The 25,202-nt window shown below is 36.1% G+C and overlaps 1 protein-coding gene across 9 annotated transcripts in view; it reads left to right on the forward strand.

Annotated features, from left to right (window-relative positions):
* Positions 1-25,202, forward strand: part of STPG2 (sperm tail PG-rich repeat containing 2) — a 552,915-nt gene that overhangs the window by 1,412 nt on the left and 526,301 nt on the right. For 7 of the 9 annotated variants that reach the window (XM_084973377.1, XM_084973378.1, XM_084973379.1 and 4 more), the window contains exons 2-4: positions 7,051-7,163; positions 11,886-12,044; positions 16,070-16,234. In XM_084973377.1, coding sequence (XP_084829503.1) covers positions 7,051-7,163; positions 11,886-12,044; positions 16,070-16,234 — 437 coding nt within the window. Of the gene's footprint in view, positions 1-6,063; positions 6,203-7,050; positions 7,164-11,885; positions 12,045-16,069; positions 16,235-25,202 lie in introns of all 9 variants that reach the window. The other 2 variants (XM_084973380.1, XM_084973382.1) reach the window with 2 other exon arrangements.

Raw genomic sequence — 25,202 nt, forward strand, 5'->3', positions numbered from 1 at the left:
TTGCAGCTAGTGACTAGGGGTAACTTTTAATACATACTTTCAATTTGCTTTTTATAATCTCATAATTTTTGTGGGGCTTAGTACTGTCCAAATTGTGTTTTTTTCCCTTGTTAGCTTGCATTTTTCCCTATTCCCACTCTATTTCTGTATTTTTAAACAAGTGCCAGGATCCATTACTCTGTTGACATGACGGTTGAGTTTAAGGTATTAGGTTAATTTAGGTTTCTTTGGATGGAATACAGATTTGTCATCATCTTAATCTTTCACTGCTTTTCAGCATCTGCTGTTGATATCAGTGTCCTTGGAACTTATTACATATCCGAATTTAATGCAGCTGACTTGTAAGCATTAACTCCCTCCCAATCTATTAGTTACCAATGACCACCCAAAATACTTTCACTTAGAATACTTTTCAATCCTTATTTTATTTTGACACAAATGACCACTGTCTTTTTAGAAATATTTCTTACCCCGGTATCTGTAACATCATCATTTTTTTTTCCTGGTTCTTTTTACACCTGTTGTCTTGGAACAGCCTGATACGTGTTAGGATCTAATAAACATGGGTTAAATGCTGAATCAAGGTATCATTTTCTCCCTCTCCAACCAACCTTCCATAGTCTTCTTTAAAGGTTATTTTTATAAACATCTTAACTGTTTACACCAGTTCTTTGCATGTTGCTCTTCTCATGTTTACTTTCTCATTCAAATCCATAGCTTCAACCACTATCTATTTTCTGATTCTGTGACTCCCAGAACAGTCTTTAGACATACAGGTGATTCATATCTCTAAGACGAACTTTCTCCACATGGTAAGGCCTTTGCGTTGCCAATTCCTTTTTTTGGACATGTCTACCTGGGTGGTTCCTGGCATCTGATATTTCAAATATCTAAACTTAGCGTTTTTCACACCGTTACTGGCCCCTTTGAAAACATTTTTTTTTTTTTTTTTGTCTTTTGTCTTTTTGTTGTTGTTGTTTTTGTTGCTATTTCTTGGGCCGCTCCCGCGGCATATGGAGGTTCCCAGGCTAGGGGTTGAATCGGAGCTGTAGCCACTGGCCTACGCCAGAGCCACAGCAACGCGGGATCCGAGCCGCGTCTGCAACCTACACCACAGCTCACGGCAACGCCGGATGGTTAACCCACTGAGCAAGGGCAGGGACCGAACCCGCAACCTCATGGTTCCTAGTCGGATTCGTTAACCACTGCGCCACGACGGGAACTCCTGAAAACATTTTTGTCAGTCAATTACAAACTTAAAAATTTTTTTTATGGCCACACCTGTGGCATATCCAAGTTCCCAGGCCAGGGGTTGAATCTGAGCTGTAGCTTCGACCTATGCTGCATGTGCAGCAACTCTGAATCTTTTAACCCATACACAGAGATCAAACTCAACTTGCACCTCCACAGCCACCAGAGCTGCTGCAGTCAAATTCTTAACCCCTTGTGCCATGGCGGGAACTCCAGTCAATTATAAACTTTAAGCTTTGGAGCTATTAGAAACTTCCTTTTCTCTTCCCAGTGATCATTAAGACCTATTGGTTCTTTCTTAGTACCTTTCAAACTAGTTTCCTTTCTCCTTTTACTCCCTTTGACTTACTTTGGGCTCTATTATTTCTATTCTCCTTTTACTCCCTTTGACTTACTTTGGGCTCTATTATTTCTATTCTGAAATAAACCAATAATATATTACTGATTTCCGCCTACTTCAGTATCTAATTTCTGTCTTATGGCTAATGTGATATTTCTAAGATATAATTATGGTATTTGCTTAAAAAATTCCTCTTAACACCAAGGTTAAAATCCGAACTCCTTAACATGGTGAGGATCATGATCTGATCCCTGACGTGGTCTCTCATTTTACCTGATCTTTCCAGGCACTCACACCTGTACCAACACTTAACATACACATCAGCAATTTCAACTTTCAATTATCTATACATTCATGGTCACTCACCTCTATGCCGTTGTACCTGCTGCTATCTTTGCTGAATAAGCTCTCTCTTTTTTACCTGGCTAATTCCTACTTATTTTTTTTTTTTTTAATTTTTTAAAATTTTCCCACTGTACAGCAAGGGGGTCAGGTTATCCTTACATGTATACATTACAATTACATTTTTTCCCCCACCCTTTGTTCTGTTGCAACAAGAGTATCTAGACAAAGTTCTCAATGCTATTCAGCAGGATCTCCTTGTAAATCTATTCTAATTTTTTGAGCCTCAGGTAAAGTTAAGGTATCTCTGACTCCACCCTGTCTCAGGTCTTTCTTCTTTGACTCCTTAATGACTTGAAGTACTTTGATACTATCTTGTAATGATGCCTTTACTTACCTGGATGCCTCACAAAAATGTGAGACACTTGAGGGCAATAACCATGATCTCTACTGTGTTCTCAGTTTCTAGCTCAATACCTTAATACATAAGTGCTTAATTAAAAAAAAACAGTAATTCTTGAAATACAGTTAAAAAATCTAATGAGTTACACATGGCAGAATTTAAAACTCTTATAACTTGACTTGTGTAACCCCTGCTTAAGAGATCAGTAATTAGAGTGTCGAAAGGCCCTTCTTTTACTGTTTTGTAGTTGACCTATGATGGCAACAAGGAAATTCCATATTGGGAACCTTGAGCAGCTGCAGCCTGTAGAATCCTGTTTAAGCAATACTTGGCAGTGACGTGTGATAATAATAATAATAAATAGAAGGTATAGCTGTCTCTTTAGTCATTTCTCTACGGAATTCCCTGGCAAGATATTTAAAAGTAACTATTATCTATTTCCAAGGTACAATCTACTTTACCCCTCTTTAAAATTGGTAACACGCTGGACTATGCAGAAGAATATACAGTAAATTTTGTAGAGTATGATATAGAACGAGCAAATGTTGAGACTTTATGTAATTTACTTTTTACTTTGATTTACAAAAGAGTCCTCAAAAGAACCTCACAAGTAAAGTGTAGATACTCTTTCATTCCCAGCCTTTCTCTTCTAATTATCATTATCTCCTTACTGTAACCAGCTTGGTCAGTCCTCCAGTGCATTGCCCTTGTATTTTTCTCAGGAAATTCTTTGTACATTAATTCGTAAGTGTCATTGCCTCAGCTTTTGTCCATTCGGGGGACTCTTTTCTACCCAGGACTCGTAGTCTCAAAGGAATAGGGACTGAGCTGCTCTGATTTTGTGAGTGGAGGATAACTCCAGATTAATGAGATCTGTTCCTGATTTTCTCACAAATTATCTGAGAAGCAATCAAGTCTTGTCTCATTAAAGCAAATTGTTCCCATAGATGACTAGCCTCGTAAAATAGGATTAAAAAACATAGTCCTTTTAATAGTGTGACGGCTCCTGACATTTTTTTATGCTAAAGAGTATTTCATTGCTTTTTGAGCTTGATTTACATAATAAATGGTACCCCATGTTAGCATATATTGGTTATCTCTATTGGTTCTATATTAGTTGTCCAAGCTGGGGGACACTGGCTCCTTAATATATTCTTTGCCAAATTTCTTCTTTAATGGGAAGCAGTTTTATCTGCCACAGAAGCATGAGCTGTCCATGGTCTTATACTCATGGCTATGAGCTTATGCTAGCAAAAATGATGTTATCTTATTAGCCATTCAGAATTTAGGGAGACCATTTCAGGGAGCACAAACTATATTTAAGTTAAAATAAAAAAATATGAAAAAAAATATGTATGTGATTGCTGTAAATGTTGATGTCCCTGAAGATGAGTATATGTCTCAAAGATCTGGTTAGTTGCTCTTATGTGAAGAGTGCCCTTCTTGCTTTGTAACTGTAGTTGTGGCTATAGAACTTGTCCTTTATCCACATGCTGCCCACCTGCTTTCTCAGAGAACAGACTGACTTTTATTGCTTCGTGCCAGTCTGATTTATTTTTTGCTGTTGGTACCTCAAGCTTACTATATCTCACATTGAACCTCTTTCTTCTCAAATCTTATCCTCTCCTATATCCTTCATTTCTTCTTTCTGCCTGACAGTTTATCATTTGTTGTTGCAGTGTCACCTGTCAATATATTCATATGTCCCATATCAAGCTTTTATCTTTCATTCCACCAACTCTAAAGGGCCAGAACCCTCTTTTCCTGTATTTTATACCTTAGTTATTTGTAATGTAATTATTTGTTTATTCACCTGCATTTTTGAGGCACTATTTGAGGCCCCTCTTTGAGGCCAGGATCTTAGCTTATTCATTATTGTACCCTCACTGCTTCTCTCTGACACATAATAAAACATTCAGTATTGCTGAATGGATGATTAAAGTGTGGCTTAGCATGTCACCTGTCAATTCCATATTTATTGCTTAACATGTAGGGCAGTATGATAGTGAGACCAACCATCCTTGTTTATCTAGGAATGTCCTGATTTTAGCAATGCAAGTCCTGTGTCCTGGGCTAATCAGGATAGCATGTCACCCTAACTAGCACTGGGCCTACAATTACGAGTAAAAAAGAAAAATCCATTATGGAGCTTATTAGGATAAACATTTTCATTTTCTTGTGGTTTTACTTGAGCTCAGTATTTCATATAAACTTTTAACCTATTGATGAAAGATTCTATGTGATTAATATTGGCAAACTTCAGTGGAGATTTTATGAATACTGGTTTTCTTGAAACATAAGGCTATGGTATCTTGTCTTTTTTTCATTTTTATATGAATTTCAGTATTTTTCAGTTACTTTTGTATTTGTTTAGGTAGATTCAGTTAGAATTTCTGCCATGTTCTGATGACAGCTGCCTCAGAACTAGCCTGAGCTTTGCTTTCCTAGTTTTCATGTCTATCTCACATTACCTCAGTGTCTGTATGAACCTAAGTTTTAAAAAATACACCATTAATTGTGAGATGAAATAATTATGCAGAAACTGTCATAAAATATAAATATACAACTTAAAAAGTGAATACTCAAGTAAAAGAGCATTGAAAAATTTTCCATTTCAATCATCACCCTTTCCCTTTCTCCAACAGTTAAGTACTCTTCTAATGTTTATAGCAGTCACTTCCTTGCTTTTTTTAACGGATTAATAAGCCAGGTTGGGAGTTCCCATCATGGCTCAGTGGTAACAAACACAACTAGTATCCATGAGGATGCATGTTTGATCCCTGGCTTTGCTCAGTGGGTTAAGGATCCGGTTTTGCTGTGAGCTGTGGTGTAGGTCACAGGTGCAGCTCTGATTCGACCCCTAGCCTGGGAACCTCCATATGCTGCAGATGCAGCCCTTAAAACAAAAAAAAGAAAAAAGAAAAAACCCCAATAAATTACATTGATGAAATTACCCCTTTATCATGATGACTACATCTCTTATCCCTGGTATTCCTTGATCTAAAATCTGCTTTGTCTGATTTTAATTTAGTCACTCCACCTTTCTTTGATTCAGGGATACCTTTTCTCATCCTTTTATTTTTTTTAACCTCTGTGTCTTTATGTTTTAAGATGGTTTCCTGTAGATACCATACAGGACGTTGTGTCTTGCTTTTTTTTTTTACCCAATATGGCAACCTCTTCTCTTTAATTGTATGTTTATTACTTTTCCATTTAATTATCAATATTGTTGTGTTTAAATTCACTCTCTAGCTTTTTATTATCTATTTATCTCACCTATTTTTTTGGTTTCTCTTTTCTTCTTTCCCTACCATAGTTGAATGATTTGAGTTTTTTTTAATGGCTCCATTTTTTTATCTCCACTATTGGTTTACCAGTTATACTTCTATTTTATTTTTAGTGGTCGCTCTCGGGTTTACAATATACATCTCTAACTTATTGTAGTCTACCTCTAAATAATATTGTATTACCTCATGTTGTACTGCTTAAAATATGCTTCCATTTTCCCCATCTCATCCTTTGTGCTACTGTGGCCATATATTATACATAGTAGTGCCACAGTAAATTGAAATTATTTTTCCTTTGAACAGTCAATTTTTTTAAAGTGATAAAGAATTGAGAAAAATGTCTTTTATTAACCCACATAAAATTAGTTGTTAATCCCATACAGTGTACTTCTCTCTTTCTTTTCTTTTATTCTCTTCTCTTTTCCTTTCTTTCTTTTTAGACCTGTGCTTGCGGTGTTGCCATGAGCTGTGGTGTAGGTCACAGGCATGGTTCAGATCCTGTGTCGCTGTGGCTGTGGCTGTGGCTGGCAACTGTAGCTCCAATTCGACCCCTAGCCTGGGAACTTCCATATGCCACAGGTGCGGACCTAAAAAGCCGAAAAAAAAAAAAAAATTCTTACTAGCCCAGATTTGCAATCTTTTAAACTGTGCTAATTATCACTATGAATCCTCATAGCGTACGTTTTCCTTAGGTGTACAAGAGTCTCAGAAGCTTTGAGTCCTCACTTTTATTACCTGTTGAATATAGCTGTTCTATTTTCTCCTATTTCCTCTTTAATATCTATTGTGCTTAAAATATGCTCATTTTCTTGAAAATTTTTATCAATTATTCAGTAGACTAAGTCTGTATACTAAGTTTAACTACTGAGTGTGTCTAATCTTATGACTATATTTTGGATTTATAAACCTTTGTTTGGAATCAGGCAATCAAGAAATATTTACTGAGTGCCAACCATGTACGAAAGCAAGGAGACATCATTAATTACTTGCTCTCTGCTCACTTCCATCTATCTAGGCTCTCTCTATAAATTTGTATATGCTATTCTCTATACATAATATATATTTTGCCAAAAATATAAAGTTGTGGTCTCCTGAGGATGAAAATATTTATCAGCTAAATATAACTGCCATTTTTCATCCCAACCAAATATGCTTAGGAGAAAAAAAGACTTTTTTTTTCTTGAGGCATCTGTTCTGTTATTTAGTAAGTCCAGTTCTGTAGGTTCTTATATTTAATATATATTGATACAAATTCTGCTTACATAGAATTTTTGAAATGCAACAACTTCTCTGGCTAGACATTAGTTCTGTTAAGATAATCTCAGCAATTGAGGTTACAAAATGATTTTATACATTTTTGAGTGCTTTTACTCTGAAATAATTAGAATCCTATCTTATCTGCCAGTGATATGATTTTATTTTTATAGGTGGCTATGCTCCATTCCTTTCTTTGGCTGCCAGAGAAAGTACTTTGACTGTTGCCTCTAACACTGAGAAAGCTATTCCAGGTCCCGGACACTATAATGTTTCAGAAGTACAGGTAAATTTATAATAATTATAATTATCTGGGTTCATAAAAAAATCATACTTTCTTCTATTAGACTAACATGCCATTTGTCATATTTTATTTTCTCTTCATATGATCTTCTTTCACCTTTCAGTCTATATTTTGCAACTAGAATAAGAAAGATGAATATGTTCAGTTGATTGTCTGGTTGGATGTTTGTCATTATTCTCTATATGGTATAATACATAAAACTTCATTACATGCTTTATGGTCCTTGAAACTCCTGAATAGGAGAATGGGACTGTTGAGTGAATTAAGGCCCATAAAGTTTGTACCGATGGGCAAAATATGTAGAATAAGGATGGCAATAGAGTGAAGGAATTGGTTTGTGTGCCATACTCTAAAGCTATAGCTGTTATTATTGTCACCTGTACAATTCTATACAGCCTCCAGAGTGTGTGACCTAAGTATCTTCTATAGTTGGTTCATGTTCAGAAACAGTGGCTGTAACGCCAATATCTTCATAATCATTAACATTAAATTTTACCCATTTCACATAAATTTTGCAGTCACACATAATGACGCCTCACTGGCCCCAGCAGACCTTTATCTCCCCTGTTGGAAGTCCAAATCCAGTCATCGACACCTTAATTTTTGCATTAGACTTTCTAAATTTTTGATGGCAATGATTCTACCAGTTAGGGGACTTTTCTTTTTTTTACGGCTGCACCTGTTGCATATGGAAATTCCCAGGCTAGAGGTCAAATTGGAGCTGCAGCTGAGGCCTACGCCACAGACACAGCAACAGCGGATCCCAGGTGCATCTGCGACCTACAAGACAGCTTGCGGCAATGGTGGGTCCTTAACCCACTGAGGGAGGACAGGGATTGAACCTCACAGAGGCTGCATCAGTGTCTTAAACCTACTAAGCCACAGTGGGAACTCCCAGTTAGGGGATTTTTAGTTGCAAGTAATAAAATAGATTTTTAAGACAGATACTATGTTTATAATAAATTTATAGGTAAGGTACTTGGGTGGCTCAGAGACTTGGAAGTAGAATTGAACACATCTTAAAGAAGGATAGGACTAAGACAATTCTAGGTGTTTAAGTAGTAAGCACTTCTGTATCATTCAATGGAACATTTATTAGATGACTTAATTCTATAATTTCCTTCCATTTTTTTATGTGTGACACCACTCAAAATTAAAATTCCCAGTAGGTAGAATCTGATTGGGCCGGGGTTATTACCCACCCACACCTGTAATTCCCATGTCAGGGATTCCTACATTTGCAAGTTCCTTTAAAATTACAAAGTATAGGGGAGGTATGATTGTCCCAAAGGTGGGGACAATCTACTATTATGAGCAATAATAGAAGGGCTACTGGAATTCCCATTGTGGCTCAGCGGTAATGAACCTGACTAGTATCCATGAGGATGTGGGTTCGATCCCTGGTTTCACTCAGTGGATTAAGGATCTGGCGTTACAACAAGCTGTGGCATAGGTCACAGATGTGGTTCGGATCTGGCATTACTGTAACTGTGGTGTGGGCAGGCAGTTGCAGCTCTGGGAAATTTCCTATGCTGTGGATGTGGCCCTAAAAAAAAAAAAAGAAAAAAGAAGGGAAAGATAAAACAATAGATTTCTATTACATTTCATCCTTGACTTCTCAGTTCTCTCTCATGCACACACCATATATACACTTCTTCCTATACATATAGTTTAATAAGTGCAACTAATTCATGTAAAAATTTCAAGTTTACCTTCCCAGAAGGAGTCTAGCTTCTGCCTTCAAAGATGGTTTTACAGTGTCACTACCAAATGAATCCTGGATCTCTAGATTAAGGCTATTTCTTCTCTTGTTCTTTCACATTCGTGTTTCATTATTCTTCAATTTATAGATTCAATGGTAAATATAACATAAGCTATTATAAAGAATTGGTTATGTTCTGGAGCTAGACTACCTAGATTCAAAATCTGTCTCTGCCACTTAACTAGCTGGGAGACTTAATTTTAACCACTTAATCTCTTTGGGCTTTAGTTTCCTCATCTGTTAAGTATGGGTAATAATGTGGTAGGCTTTTTCTAAGGATTAAATATATCAATGTGCATTTATTAAATTTATTTTTAATTTTTTTAAAATCTTTTTCAGGGCCGTACCTGTGGCATATGGAGGTTCTCAGGCTAGGGGTCTAATTGGAGCTACAGCTGCTGGCCTCTGCCAGAGACACAGCAATGCCAGATCTGAGCTGCAGCTGCGACCTATACCACAGCTCACAGCAACGCTGGATCAATGTGCATTTAGAATAGTGCCTCATTATAGTGTGACATTCGATAAATTTTAACCGTTATTAGCTTTGCCATTTTACTTATTTTTTATTTTTATTTATTTATTTATTTTTTCCATTTCTTGGGCTACTCCCGTGGTATATGGAGGTTCCCAGGCTAGGGGTCCAATCTGAGCTGTAGCTGCCAGCCTACACCACAGCTATAGCAACTCGCGATCCTAGCCACATTTGCAGCCTATACCACTGCTAGCAGCAACGTCAGATCCTTAACCCACTCAACGAGGCAAGGAATCAAACCCGCATCCTCATGAATACTAGTTAGGTTTGTTACCTCTGAGCTTCAGGGAGAACTCCTTCTTAGGCTTATGTCTTAAACCTTTAAATGAACTTGCTCTCAGCATTGTCACTGGGTTTTAGGAGGCTCTGTAGTGTGGTGCTCCATCTCGTCACACTATTCTTAGTTCTCATTAGTCCTGTTTCTCAGTCCTGGTCAAGGTTAATACCCCAACCAATACACAGACGTCCTATTTTGTCTTCTGCTTGGTAGCATAAAGAACTGGAATGGCCAGTTGGTGCTTTCAACTTCTAACTCAGGAGAACATGTCTTGCTTTTCCCTGCGGTCTTAAAACTTCCAGAAAACTAAAGCCTAGAGCACAAAGAGCCAGACATTCAGTAGAGGGTCATTAGATGTCATCATTAGATGTGTCACTCCTGCTTCCACTCCATGGCTCACAGACCAGATTAGCATATCATGAACGTATGGGCTTGCTACTTCTACCAGTATTTTCTTTGTTGTGCCTGCCATGTAGTTTCAGTATTCCAAGAGGAAATGTAGTGCAATACATAACAGGTAGATGTCAAACTTGTTAAATGTGACAAGTATCAGGATGTTGGAGTATTATTTAATATTAATACTGATTTTAGAAAGTTCCACATGTAAAATAGAATAAAGTGCAATTTAAGTCAAATTTTATTCTGTTCCAAGTTGGGTACATTTCCTGGATATCAAAAATAAGAAATTAGGAAATGTACATTTTTGCGTAATGAATGATCTAAGAAAAAGAGTTCTCCACTTTTCTTCTTAAAACTCTGAACTCATATCAGGAGAAGATTGATTTCTTTGGTTAAAAAAATGACTTGTTATTTATTTATTCTGTTGCTAAAGATATTTTTTTGGTAGTTTTGGGCTAAATTTCTTGTAGAACTTTTAGAAGTAAAGAAGTGTGAATTTATCATACTATTTGAAAAATAAATTCTGTTTCATTTAAAATAGCTGAATTAGGAAGTGTGTTTGTAATGTGACATAGGCTAGATATCAATTCTCTAAATTATTAATACATTAGATGATAAAGGGATAATCTTAATGGAAATTAATGCAAGTATTTAAAAACCTTATTTTTTATACTTTTCTTTTGGAGGTTGAAATGTTGCTTTTTATCAACAATTTGTAAATATTATTTGGAGACTTCAAGTGAAATTTTAAAAAACTGAAAATATGGAATATAGTTGTGAAGGCATTTCTCTGTAAAAATACAGAATACTTGAGGCTTTTATAAAAGCAGAACATTTGGGAGCTGACACTCTGAACCCCAAATTGGTCTTCTCTGTTACTTCTGTTCATGGTTATTTCGCTTTGGTTATGACTGTGACCATTATTCCAAAGTTGAGGGTGGGGTGAGCTTTAATTTTTGCCTTTACAGTTCTTGGCTAATTATGGGCAAAATAATTTCCTTTGCTTTCTTTAGCATATCTGAAGTATGTTAACTTCTTTCAAAGGGAGGTTTGCTTGGTAGAAAAGAAAATAAAGGAAATTAAGAAAATTTAAAAAAGCAGAAGAATCAAATTTACGTGATTGAACCATGACTGTTTATTGAAACTAGTTATGATGGAATTTTATTTGAATTAATTGACAATTAGCCAGTTGATAAATTTCTGATTCTAGAGAATCCAGATAAGTGACATGGAAAGCCATGGAGGATTCCTTCCAGGACTCTCTCTGCAATAAACCAAGTTTAAAACTAATCTGAGCATAAAATTAAGCTGTTGCCAATAAAGTTGCATAAACCTCTCTTTATTCATGAAAATAATTAAGCCTAAGCAATCTTGGAAGGTTTGCTTTTTCCCTGCAATATGAGTATTTTTAGCTCATTTCAGAGGTATAAATTCTCCAGGGGCCTGTAAACACAGACATGCACTCTTTATTTTTGCTCTACAGTTTTGGAGATTCTTCTGTCTTTGATTACTATTTTAAAACTGAGTATTGTATTCTCTTAGAATTTTCAAAGTATGGTAAATTTTATTTTGAGTTCACTGTTAAAACTGACGGGTATAATTGTCCTCTTATTATCTGCTCTCATTAGAGAACTGTCTTCAGTCAAAACTCTGACTGAGTTTTAAAACTAGTAATACTTATATTAATATGTAATATTTAAAAGTGTTTATTTCATGTTTTCCTCTCCGATTTAGTATAATATAAAAGGAGGCCAAAGTCTGCAAAACCGGGAAAAACGTTTTAAGAAGTTTATTTCAGATGGTCCAGGACCAGGAAGCTATGCTCAGTCTTACCCTGGAACATTACATGTCACGAACAGGAAAATACTAGCGGCTAAAGAGCATCCTCAGTCAGTATGTTGCTATTTTGAATCATGCTTCTAATGACTTTTTTTTAAAGTTAAAATATAGTAGAAAATGTTTTATAAAACATTAATTTTATGTGATAAGCACATTTTAAAAACTTACTATAAAAATTAGTAGGTGTATTAGTATCCATATTATAGTTTATAATTAAATGAATACTCAAAATTTATAAACTTTAGTTTTTTTTTTTGTCTTTTTGCCTTTTCTAGGGCCACTCCCGCGGCATATGGAGGTTCCTGGGCTAGGGGTCTAATCAGAGCCACAGCAACGTGGGATCTGAGTCTGCAACCTACACCACAGCTCACGGCAATGCCAGATCCTCGACCCACTGAGCAAGGCCAGGGATCAAACCTGAAACCTCATGGTTCCTAGTCGGATTCATTAACCACTGCACCATGACAGGAACTCCAAACTTTAGTTTTTAATGGTATTAACATTTGACTTCATTTTTGCTTTTGATAAATCCGTAATCACTTCCAGTGTCTATGGTGAGCAGAAAGTAAGGGACACTTAAAAAAAAATACCTGAGTGGTTTACGTTTCTATATAGAGGAAGCTTTGTGTTATGTATTGTTAATAATATCGTGAAATTTAAAACATGACTCCTGAAATTAAAGAAGCTTAAAATTTAGGGTTTATGTATATAAATTGTTACTAATGAAAGATGATATGTGACAGGGGCTAAGTGAATGATCATGTGATTAAATGCCATAGGAATTTAAAGGACCTCTGTATTATGGGAAAGTATAATTTGTAGAGGCTTTATTGAGGAGATTGGCTTTGAAGAATAGGGTTGACATTTATTGGAGAACTCCATGAGCGAAAGCAGAGGCATGGAGAACTCCATGAGCAAAAATAGAGGCATGGAGAACTCCATGAGTGAAAATAGAGAAGTGAGATCTTATGGAGGACAATGAGGAGATTATTTTGACTGGAGTGAAAAATTTGTGTAGGAGACTAGGAGGTGATATGTTTGGGAAGGTACACTGGTGTTATAAAATGAATATTTTTTTACAAAAAAAGACCATTTTTTTTGGAATAAGCCATATAATTTAGCAGGTTTTAGTCATAGTTTAGAGTAGTTCCCTTTCCTTTTATCATAACTCCTTCGCATAACTCATATTAATTATATTTTAATCAGTTCTTTGTTAAGGAGAATATATTTTAGGGCTAAGTTCTCAGTTAAATAATGTCAGTGTAATGACAATGAGGTTGAGGTTTATAAGTGTATTTAAATAACTATCAGCACTTTCAAGTGTGGGGACAAAGTCAATGTTTATTTACTCATGCAGGTGTTTATGAGATATTTTTTGGCTGTGTATACTAGACATACTGCTAGGCACTGATAATACATAGAAGACAGATTACTGCTCCCCGGGATCTAATTTTAACAGGGAATCAATGAATCAAATTTGGTACAAAACAGTTGATGAAATGCTGTTTTTAGTAAACATATAATGAAATTTTTACTAGTAGCCCAGTGTAGAGAGTTTTTGGCAGGAATAGGGATATCACAGTCAACCTTGATCTTGAAAAAGGATTCACTGAGTTAGAAAGAATTGGAAAAGGCACTGCAGGTGAAGAAAACTGCATGAATAAAAACATTGAAGTATTTAAGGCATCGTATGTTTAGGGAAGAACAAAGTTCTTTGGAATATTTGGAGTTTAGGATCAAAGAAGTAGGAATAGAGGGTGGAGAAGGAGGTTGGGGCTTCATTTTGGAAAGTCTCAACATCATGAAAATAATTTCTGAAAATAGTGAGTGGAGGGGAAGCCATTCTATACTTTGCTGTTTCAATTTGGTAATCAGTCTCATATGTATCACTACTTAATAGTTGTCTCTAATGACCGAAAAAGTAAAATTCTGCCAGTGATAGTATATTTAAACAGTTGTACACTGGGCACGTGGTGCACTCAACTATAGCATTTATTTATTTATTTATTTATTGTCTTTTTAGGGCCACACCTGTGGGATATGGCATATGGAGATTCCCAGGCTAGGGGTTGAACCAGAACTGTAGCTGACAGACTACACCACAGCCACAGCAATGCAGGATCCGAGCCTCGTATGTGCCCTCTACCACAGCTCATGGCAATGCCAGACCCTTGACCCACAGAGCGAGGCCAGGGATCCAACCCGAATCCTCATGGATGCTAGTCAGGTTCATTAACCACTGAGTCACGTCGCGAACTCCACCTATAGCATTTATTTAAAAAACTACAGAGGAGTTCTTGTCGTGGCTCAGCAGTTAATGAACCCGACTAGTGTTCATAAGGATGCAGGTTTGATCTCTGGCCTCACTCAGTGGGTTGAGGATCCGGCGTTGCCATGAGCTGTGGTGTAGGTCACAGATGAGGCTCAAATCCTGCCTTGCTGTGGCTGTGGTATATTTTGTTAGCTATAGCTCCAGTTCAACCGCTAGCCTGGGAACTTCCATATGCCTTGGGTGCAGCCCTAAAAAAAAAAAGGACCAAAATAAATTAAAAAAATACAAAACTACAGAGAATCAATATATTCTTAATAAGAAATTTTTCAGATAACTAACTCATTTAAATGCCAGTATTTTATTTGATGTATTTTATACTAGTATTTCTAATATTACTCCTACTTGTTTTTATTTAAGTTATAAATTATTTTACATTAAAGGAAATTTTTCTAAAAGGATAGTCACCTGAAAGCTTCTGACTCTAATGTTGATAATTCTGTTAATTTTTTGCATACCTCGTTTCCGTATCAAGTCGTATATGTATACAACTTTATGCACTTGTATGTAGTTTTACATAACTTGTATAGCTATAGTCATAAATTCAGGAGTTACTGTTTTGGCTCAGTGAGTTACCAACCTGACTAGTATCCATGAGGGCATGGGTTCAGTCCCTGGCCTTGCTCAGTGGGTTAAGGATCTGGTGTTGCAGTTAACTGTGGTGTAGGTTGCAGATGCGGCTCAGATCTGGCAGTGGCATAGGCTGGCAGTTGCAGCTCCAATTTGACCCCTTGCCTGGGAACTTCCATATGTCATGGGTGTGGCCCTAAAAAGCAAATATAAAATAAAATTAAAAATAAATAAATTCAATTTTATTTTTTATATTTTTATTTCCATGCATTCCATCATGGACATTTTCCTTGCTACATGGTCTGCAAAATTAGGATACTTATACAGGGCACTGGTAAGATGGAGATAGATCAGGAGCTGGGAAGGAGTGAAGCCAGGAAATGTTACAGAAAAATGTAAAGTTTCTTTTTGCCTGGCAAAACCTATGATAGCATAGCACAAGAAACCACTTTGAACAGCTGATCGTCCATGTGACTAGAGGAATGAATGCCTATTATTGGAATCAGTTATACTTTCCTAAGCAAGCTAAATAACTGAGCCAAGTAAGAGAGATTCCTTGCCTTTAAAAGTGGCTTTAATATTAGTCTGGTTTATATTATAGTATATCTTACTATTTAATGTAGCCTGGTTAAATGTGTGTTTATATTATGAGGTAAGACTTGAATTCACTCTTTTTTTTTTGGTCTTTTTGCCATTTCTTGGGCCGTTGGGTTTGTTAACCACTGAGCCACAATGGGAACTCCTACTTTTACAAATGTTTTTGGCTTATATTATAAAACTCATCAAGTCAATACTTAATAGTTGTATTTTAGGTTTTTTTTTTGGTCTTTTCTAGGACTGCACCCTTGGCATATGGAAGTTCCCAGGCTAGGGGTCTAATTGGAGCTGTAGCCATCGGCCTACGCCAGAGCCACAGCAATGCAGGATCCGAGTCGAGACTGATCTACACCACAGCTCATGGTAGTGCCAGATCCTTAACCCATTGACTGAGGCCAGGGATCGAACCCACAATCTTATGATTCCTAGTTGGATTTGTTAACCATGACGGGAACTCCCCAGTAGCTGTCTTTTAGTAAATGTTAATGTTTGGCTCTTTACCCCTTCTCTTGTCTTTGAGTAAATTATATATATATATATTTTTTTCTTTCTTTCTTTCTTTTTTTTTTTTTTTTTTTTGCAGAAAATTTCAAGGGCACTTACAGTTTCCAGAAGTGTTTATGTTCCTTCAATTCCTTCTTGTGGACAGTCGTATGGTTATCATATTAATGAGGATGACAGTATCATAAAACACTTTCCACCAGCTAGTGATGGCACACTGGGTCCAGCATACTATAAACCTCAATTTGTAAGTATAATACATTTCACATTGACAATTGGAAGACTGTTTATGGTTATACAAGTCTTAGTTAATGTAACAAATGGACCCAGTAACAAATAGATCCCTAAATCCCAGTGCCTTAATGCAACAGAAATTCTTTTTTTCCTCCTTCAAATGGGCATTTCTTGTTGATAAGAGACCTTTCTCCATGTAGAGTGTCAGGAGCTCAGACTTATTCCATTCCTCTTATTATCACATCCAAGGTTTTGGAGTCATCTGTATGCAGCTGGCAGAAGGGGAAAGAGGACAGAGGACTTCTGGGGGGGAGTTTGCAGATCAGGCCTGGGAGTTAAAGTGCATGGAAGTTTAGGCACATGGACACCCCTCACTGCCAAGGAGCCTGGGAAATACAGTGTAACTCTGTCCAGTAGAAAGAAGAAAAACATTTAACTTACTAAAAGTCTCCTCTACAATGTATAAGCCTATGCAGTACATAGGTATTCTTTGCCTGAATTTGAAAGGGAAAAATTTTTATTTATAAAAGGATTTGAATCTGATAGTATAAGGATAATTTATTTCACAAAGGAGTGTGAAAAAAGATAAGGAGCTTCTCTCTGATTAAAATATACAACAGAATGTAGCAGATGCAGTTCATCCAGGTTTTGAATTTTAAACTTGACCAGAATCGAACAGAAATTTCATTCAGTTGAAATGTGTGAGTTATCCATGAACATAGGTATGTCTGGTTTTCCTTATTTCCGAGACTGAAGTACATAGTGCTTTGAATCTGTTATATTTTTGTACTTTTATGAGATCTGGAAGAAGTAATCTTAGGAACGTAGGAAAAATGTAGTTTATTTAAGGAGAGTCTGAGGGACACCTTAGTCAAAGAAAAGACACTCTCAGGACTTGGCTCGATTACTTTACTCTGATTACTCTCTAGTCTTTTGTTTGTTTGGACGTGTCTTTTGTTTGGACGTGTCTCTATCTTTGGGTTTTGCCTCAAGCACCTTTTAAAACCATTTGGTATTTGACAATAGGTATATCGGGGCATTTGGGGGCCTTAGATGCTTTGACTTGTTAAGTTTTTTTTCCCTAAAATATTTTTATTGTAATTTATATAACTGCACATAGACTAGTACAAACTTCAAAACAGATACCCATGTACTCACCATCACATGTAACACATATTAAAATTTTTCACACTTGAATTAGCTATATTTTAAAATAAATATATTATTACTATTATTACCCTACCCAGTTTCCCTACTTCCTTTCTTCTTCCTTTGCCAAAAAAACAGTTAATCTTTATTACATATTAATAACAATATATATTGTTGTATGATTTAAAATATTTAAGTAAATGGTATCATCTGTACATAGGTTGCTGCTGTTTCACTTAATGTTATATTTTTAAGATTTAATTATATCAATATATTAGGTATAATTTATTCATTGTTTCCAGTCAGTGATTTTCTTTTTTAAAAAAATAATTCTAAATTTTGAAAAAATTTCAGATTGTAGAAAAGTTACAAGAATGATACAAATAATTCTTACATATCTTTCAGCAGTTAACATATTTCTTTCTGCAGTTAACACTTTATCACGTTGGCTTTACAATTTCACCCCTATATATTTATATTCTAACTAAGCAGAAGACATTTGAGACATGATGTCCCTTTACTCCCAAATACGTTGTAAAATTTTTGAGAACAAGGATTTTCTTTTAATTTTTTTTTTTTTTTTTTTTTTTTTTGTCTTTTTAGGGCCTCACCTGTGACATATAGAGGTTCCCAGACTAGGGGTCGAATCTGAGCCATAGCCGTTAGCCTATACCACAGCCACAGCAACCCTGGATCCGAGCCACACCTGCAACCTACACCAGCTTGCAGCAGTGCTGGAACCTTAACCTTCTGAGTGAGCCAGGGATCAAACCTGCATCCTCATGGATACTAGTTGAGTTCTTAACCTGCTAAGGCACAATGGGAGCTCCAAGAATTTTCTTTTATAACCACAGTGTAATTACCAAAATCAGAAAAAATTCTTTCATAGACTACTATTACCTCATCTATAGATATTTATTTAAAAAACATTGCTAACTATCTCAATGATATTCTTTAAAAAATGAATTTTGGGGAGTTCCCTTCGTGGCGCAGTGGTTAACGAATCCGACTAGGAACCATGAGGTCGCGGGTTCGGTCCCTGCGCTTGCTCAGTGGGTTAACGATCTGGCGTTGCCGTGAGCTGTGGTGTAGGTTGCAGACGCGGCTCGGATCCCGCGTTGCTGTGGCTCTGGCGTAGGCCGGTGGCTACAGCTCCAATTCAACCCCTAGCCTGGGAACCTCCATATGCCGTGGAAGCGGCCCAAGAGATAGCAACAACAACAACAACAAAGACGACAAAAAGAGTTATCTTCTTTGGACTTTTTCAACAAGGGGCCCTGCATTTTCATTTTGGACTACTCCCTGCAAATTAGGCAGATGGATCTGAGTTGTTCAAAAAAAAAAAAAAATGAATTTTGGTCCAGAGTCCAATCTAATATTACATGCTGCATTTACTTGTTGTGTCTCTTTAGATTCCTTTAATTAGAAACATTTCTTCAGTCTTTCTTTGTCTTATGTAACCTTGACTTTTTGAAGAGCACAGGCCATTTATTTTGTAGATAATGTTTCAATTCTGGATTTGTGTATATTTTTTCATGATGAAGATAAATTTATATATTTTGGCAGAAATGCTACATTTGTGATGTATCCTTCTCAATGTACTTAAAGAGGCACAGGATGTTTACTAATCTTGTAACTGGTGATATTAATTTGAGGTGGTGTCTTCCAGTTTTATCTACTATAAAGTTACTATTTTTTAAAGTTTATAAATATTTTGGAGAAGTTATTAAAAAATGAGTAGTTATCTTATTCCTAATTAAACTCTCCACCTATTAGCTTAACATCCATTGATGATGCCTGAATCAGTTTTACTGTGATGTTTATCAAATGGTAATTTTCTAATTCTGTATTTTCTTTAACATTTATTTGTTGGCACTTTATTCTAAAGAACAGCTTTATCTTTTTTCTCAGTTATTTATTTGTATCAGTATGGGTTCAAGAATTCCTATTTTACTCCAAAGATTAGAATTTACCACTCTCACTATTTATTTTGAGGTTAAAACGATCTAATAATTTGACCCTTGAGAGCCTTTTCAATCTGCTCGTTGTATCTTTTTGACATATCTCCATCATTCTTTGAGCATTTCCTTACTTTCTGTCAAAATAAAATGTTCCAGGAGTTCCCGTTGTGGCACAGCAGAAACGAATCCAACTAGGAACCAGGAGATTGTGGGTTCGATCCCTGGCCTTGCTCTGTGGGCTAAGGATCCGGCGTTGCTGTGAGCTGTGGTGGAGGTCACAGACATGGTTCGGATCTGGTGTTGCTGTGGCTATGATGTAGGCTGGCAGCTGTAGCTCTAATTAGACCCCTAGCCTAGGAAATCCATATGCCTCAGGAGTGGCCCTAAAAAATAAATAAATAAATAAATAAATAAATAAATAAATAAATAAATAAAACGTTCCAGGTTCATCTTATTTCCCGCCTACCCTAGCCTTGGAATCAGTCATTTCCTCAAGGAGACCAACTTCCTTTTAGTGGAAAATGATCTTTCAAAACAAGATCAGTACACTAGATACATGCATTGATGCTAGGGTATAATTGCTTCTAGGCTATCTTCCTATGTACATTTAAAAATCTATACTTTTTTCTTATCTGTCTAATAGACAAATATGGAGTGTAGGCACAGTGGAAATGAACCTGACTAGTGTCCATGAGGATGTGGTTTTGATCCCTGGCTTCACTCAGTGGTTTGGGGATTTGGCATTGCCCTGAACTGTGGTATAGGTCGCAGATGTGGCTTGGACCCTGGGTTGGTGTAGGCTGACAGCTGTAGCTCCGATTCGACCCCTAGCCTGGGAACTTCCACATGCTGCGAGTGCAGCCCTAAAAAGCAAATAAATAAATAAATAAAAACTTTGTATATTTGTTTTCTCAAATTCCAATCCGACACCACAGGTTTATTCCAATATTTCCTTTTCCACATTTGAACCCGCTTCTTCCACAATGAGAAACCCAGCTCCCATTATCCTCAGTATATTTACTTATTTGCTTAATTTTGTAAAACACTGAAAGTGGTTTCAGAATTGCTAACTTCAAAACAGACTTGAAAAGGTATGAAGTTCTAAACTCTATGTGCCCTTGAGTCTCTATACACACTTCCTTGAGGAAGTGGAAGCTAAGACAGACCTGTATACTGCCGATTTGAGTGTTGAAGGTGTTCTCAACACATGCACAGAGCACGTCTGCAAAGGTTGGAGACTCACTAGTTCAAGGCATTAAGGAAACCTCTGTCTAACCTGACCAATCAGCTAACCCGGCCAAGACTTCAGTGAATGCACATGACAAAGAAAGCAAAATTTAGAGAATTATTCCAGGAAAATTACTAAACAACAAAGTAATGACAAATCCTTGGAGTGGGAAGGAGATTCTGATTTTTCAGATGCCACATTATATTATCAAAGATACCCGGTTTTTGAGAGTTCCTGTCATGGCGCAGAAGAAACAAATCTGACTAGGAACTGTAAGGTTGCGGGTTCGATCCTTGGCCTTGCTCAGTAGGTTAAGGATCTGACATTGCCATGAACTATGGTTCAGGTTGCAGATGTGGCTCGGATCTGGCATTGCTGTGGTTGTGGCGTAGGCCAGCAGCAATAGCTCTGATTCAACCCCTAGCCTGGGAACTTCGGTATGCTCTGCGTGGGGCCCTAAAAAGGCAAACAAACATAAACAACAACAACCCCCCAAAATATGCTGTCTCCCAAATATCAATGAAGATTAAACTTACAGAAAGAAACCAAGTAGAAATTCTGAAATTGAAAATTATAATCATGGAAATGAAAAATTCACTAGAGGGATTTAGTAATGGATTTGAACTGGCAAAAGAAAGAATTAGAAAACTTGAATACTAGTCAATTGATATGTAGCCTGATGAACAGAAAGAAAAAAAAATATGAAGAAAAATAAGCATAGCATCTGAGACTTGTGGGACACTCTCAAGCATACCAACATATGCATAATGGGAGTCAAAGAAAGGGAGAAGCAAAAGGGGCACAGAGAATATTTGAAGAAATAATGACTTGAAAACATTCAAATTTGATAAAAAACTATCTACATATAAAAAAGCTCAATGAATTCTCAATGGGATTGATATCACAATCAAACTGTTGATTATCAAAGACAATGAGATATCTTGAAAGCAGCAATGACAAGGAATCCCCAAGCAGGTTAACAGCTGACTTATCAGAAACCATGGAACGTGGAAGGCATTGGTGTGATATATTCAAAGTACTGAAATAAAAAAAGCTTGCTAATCAAGAATCCTATAGTACACAAAACTATTCTTTGAGAATGAAGGCAAAATTAAAACATTCTCAGTTAAACAGATACTGATAGGGTTTATCTCTGGTAAACCCTCTGAAAGAAACACTAAAGTCCTTCAGGCTGAAGTGAAAGTTCATTAGATAACTTAAATTCTCTTTAAAGAATTGAAAGTCAGATGTGAAGATAAATACATAAGCTGGCATTATTTTATTTTTTGACTTGTAAATTCCCTTTTAAATGTACATTTATTATGGAACACACTAGAAATGATACAGTTGATGTTCACATAAAAATATTTTAAGACCCGATAGACTGCTCCACACTGTAGAATTTATGAAGAACCAGCTTACCTCTGATAAAATGGAGAGTAAGGATATTATAAGTTGTAAATATGTGTCCTGTTCACACGCTAAGAATTCCCAATTCTTACTAGCTATGGTGTCTTTTGTCCCAAGAGTTGCTCTTCCTCTCTATGCCATACCTGTTTTTTTGTTTTTGTTTTTGTCTTTTTGTCTTTTCTAGGGCTGCACCCCCGGCATATGGAGGTTCCCAGACTAGGGGTCTAAACGGAGCTGTAGCCTCCAGCCCACGCCACAGCCACAGCAACGCGGGACCCGAGCCACGTCTGCAACCTATACCACAGCTCATGGCAACCTAGATCCTCAACCCACTGAGCGAGGCCAGGGATCGAACCCACAACCTCATGGTTCCTAGTCAGATATGTTAACCACTGAGCCATGATGGGAACTCCCATACATGGTTTTTCAGGCTTGAATATCCTATCAACTCTCTAATAATATGAAAATAACTAGCTTTCATTAGCAGACAGTGCTGGTATCTTAGATATTTCAATTAGATATGCTTAGAAAAACAAAGGAAATAATTCTGTAAAAATAACAGTGGAAGTGCTATGATCTAATATCGGTATATTCTGTCCAAGGTAAAGGATAGTTATGAGAGGTCATGTAATGGAACCAGAATGCCTGGGTTATTTTTTGGCTTTTGCTACTTAATTGTAATTTGTTCTTGGCCAAGTTACTTGAGCTCTTTGTGTTAAGTTTCCTTATCTAAAATATACTAGGAAAAACTTTAGTCTAATATATTGAAACCATTGTTTCTTTTTCAAAATACTCTTAGATCCTGGACCTTAGCTTAATTCTCTGATTACTCTTAACTTAAATCTCAAAATGTCATTCTTGCTGTAAAATTATATTTTTTGTATATATTATTTCTTTGTTTCAGAAAAATATTGCCTCTATTACAGGGCCAGAATAACACCTCCAATATTCCCTAGATGCACAAAACCTTTTTCACATATGAATAAACATTACTTGATATATGAAATTTGATTTCTTTCTGGCTAGATTATTATTCATAGAAGACAAATATGAAGAAGGAAATTTATTCTATAATTTTAATAAGTCAAATTTATTTGATGACCTATTTTAGTAATTATTGAGTCAATCCAACCTGTATTTATTAGAATAAAAATCTAGATTGAATTTAAGAAAACATGTTATGTAAAAATATAAATTTACATATAAATTAAAGATATAGTTGTTAATATTCAAGAGGATTCAACAGTTTAATTTGAATTGAATTGTGATAGTGATATTTTTTGAAATCTCTGTCTTGAATTTGAAAGAAGAGCTAGAAATAGGGTATCAAAGCTCAGTAGCTGAGGGCTTTATTTTCTCGTTTTTTCCTGCAAGGAAAAAAAGAATCCCACAGATTCCTCACAGAATATTATGAAGTTGATACTGTAGTAATGTTAATTCAAATATTATTCAAGTTTCTGATAATTCTCTGTATTTCTTTAGCTGCTTTTTAAAAAATTATTTCTTTCTATTTCTTTTTCTTTCTTTTTTTTTTTATGGCCACACGCATGGCATATGGAAGTTCCCAAGCTAGGAGTTGAATCAGAGCTGCAGATGCAGGCCTACACCACAGCCACGAGATCCAAGCAGCATCTGTGACCTATGCTGCAGCTGTGGCAACACTGGATCCTTAACCTACTGAGAAAGACCAGGGATCAAACCTGCATCCTCATGGACACTATGTTGGGATCTTAACTTGCTGAGCTGTAATGGGAACTCCTGCTTTTTGACATAATACTATATGTGAGCTCAGTTTCCAGATGTGAATTTTAATAGAAAATTGAGAAAATAATCTAACAGATGGTTAATTATTGTGATTTTCCCCTGAACTCTTGAAATAATAGCTGCTGAAGTTATCTTATATAGCTGAGGTATAGAAACAACCCTGAGAGTAAGAGTTGTATAAGACTCTAGCTGACAAATGATAATTTTTGGCTATATTTAATCTGTAAAGAGGAAATTCTATATATAAATTATTTTGTATAACATTTTAATTATGAGATTTCACTTCTTTCTCTCACTCTCTTTTAGAAGAGCCCAAGTAACCATTGGAAATCTACTTTTCAGAAGTGGATTTCACAAGCAAAGTTTGTGGTTGGAATTATGACACTGACATATTTGCTAATGATAACGTGCTGTGAACTACCTGTGTGCTGCCGTGCCAGAATGCAGCCCATTAGTGTTTGAACTGTGCCCTTTGGGACTTTAAATTTTTCAAATTCTAGTTCCCTAATTAATTATGGAAAAGACAGGGGGGAAAAGTTGCCTAGCCCCTTATTCATTTAGTTCATTGTCAGCGAGAGTGGCAGTTAGTAATTCTTCTTCAAGTCCTATTGTAGCATTCACTTAAAATAATGCAGCTCCATGCTGAGTTTGCTTCAATTAAGTCATATTTTACCTGCTAATGATTTTCCAAGTTGACAGTGACCTTGAAAATGGTATTGTCTACACTTCTTGGTGTAAGGAGAGTGTGATTTAGAGTTAAGGTGCATCAATTTATTCTTTTTTTTTTCTGCCTATATTTTTAAAAGGCTTTTAAATTAAATTTCTGATTGAACATTTACCTGAGAACTACAGAGGTTAGTGAGTCAAGTAGATCACATGGTTTAAATGAAATGCATCTTAGTGTATGCACAGGAAAAGGATTTTGCTGAGGTCTTCAATGATATGTGTGTATGTATAATCTTTCCTTCTACTGGTTTCTCTTAAAAAGTTGTTAAACAGTTGACCCACAAAATCACAACTGTGTAAATTACCCTGAAGAAAATTTCTTTGACGTGATTCTACAAACAGTCCTAAAGTGCTGTGTTAAAATAATAAATATAAAACTGTAACACTGTAGTTTTTAGGCTATAAAAACATGATGTTAAAGATGTGTCAAAATCCTCCGTTTTAAAATACTAATTTTTACTGATCAATATATTAGATATGCTTCTGCCTGAAATATATGACATATTATGGCTATATTATATTAGGACAGAGTTCTACATTTGTGTATTTCACTGCTTATTATGCCTAAAATCTTCCCAATTGGGAAATTTGGCTTCATTTCTAAGTGAAAATAAACCTCAATACAAATGAGAAAATTTTCTCTTTCTACCATCAAAACTGTATACGAACTTTAAAGTCCTTGGGTCTTTTAGGTAATCCTATATAAAAGATGGTATAGAACATTTGTCTTTGCAGAAGCAAGT

This window comes from Sus scrofa, chromosome 8 (genome assembly GCF_054392235.1).
Source record: "Sus scrofa isolate SSC_HxYL_T2T_F1_AM1 chromosome 8, Sscrofa_HxYL_maternal_Yorkshire_Landrace_v2.0, whole genome shotgun sequence".
Classification (NCBI taxonomy): Eukaryota; Metazoa; Chordata; class Mammalia; order Artiodactyla; family Suidae; genus Sus; species Sus scrofa.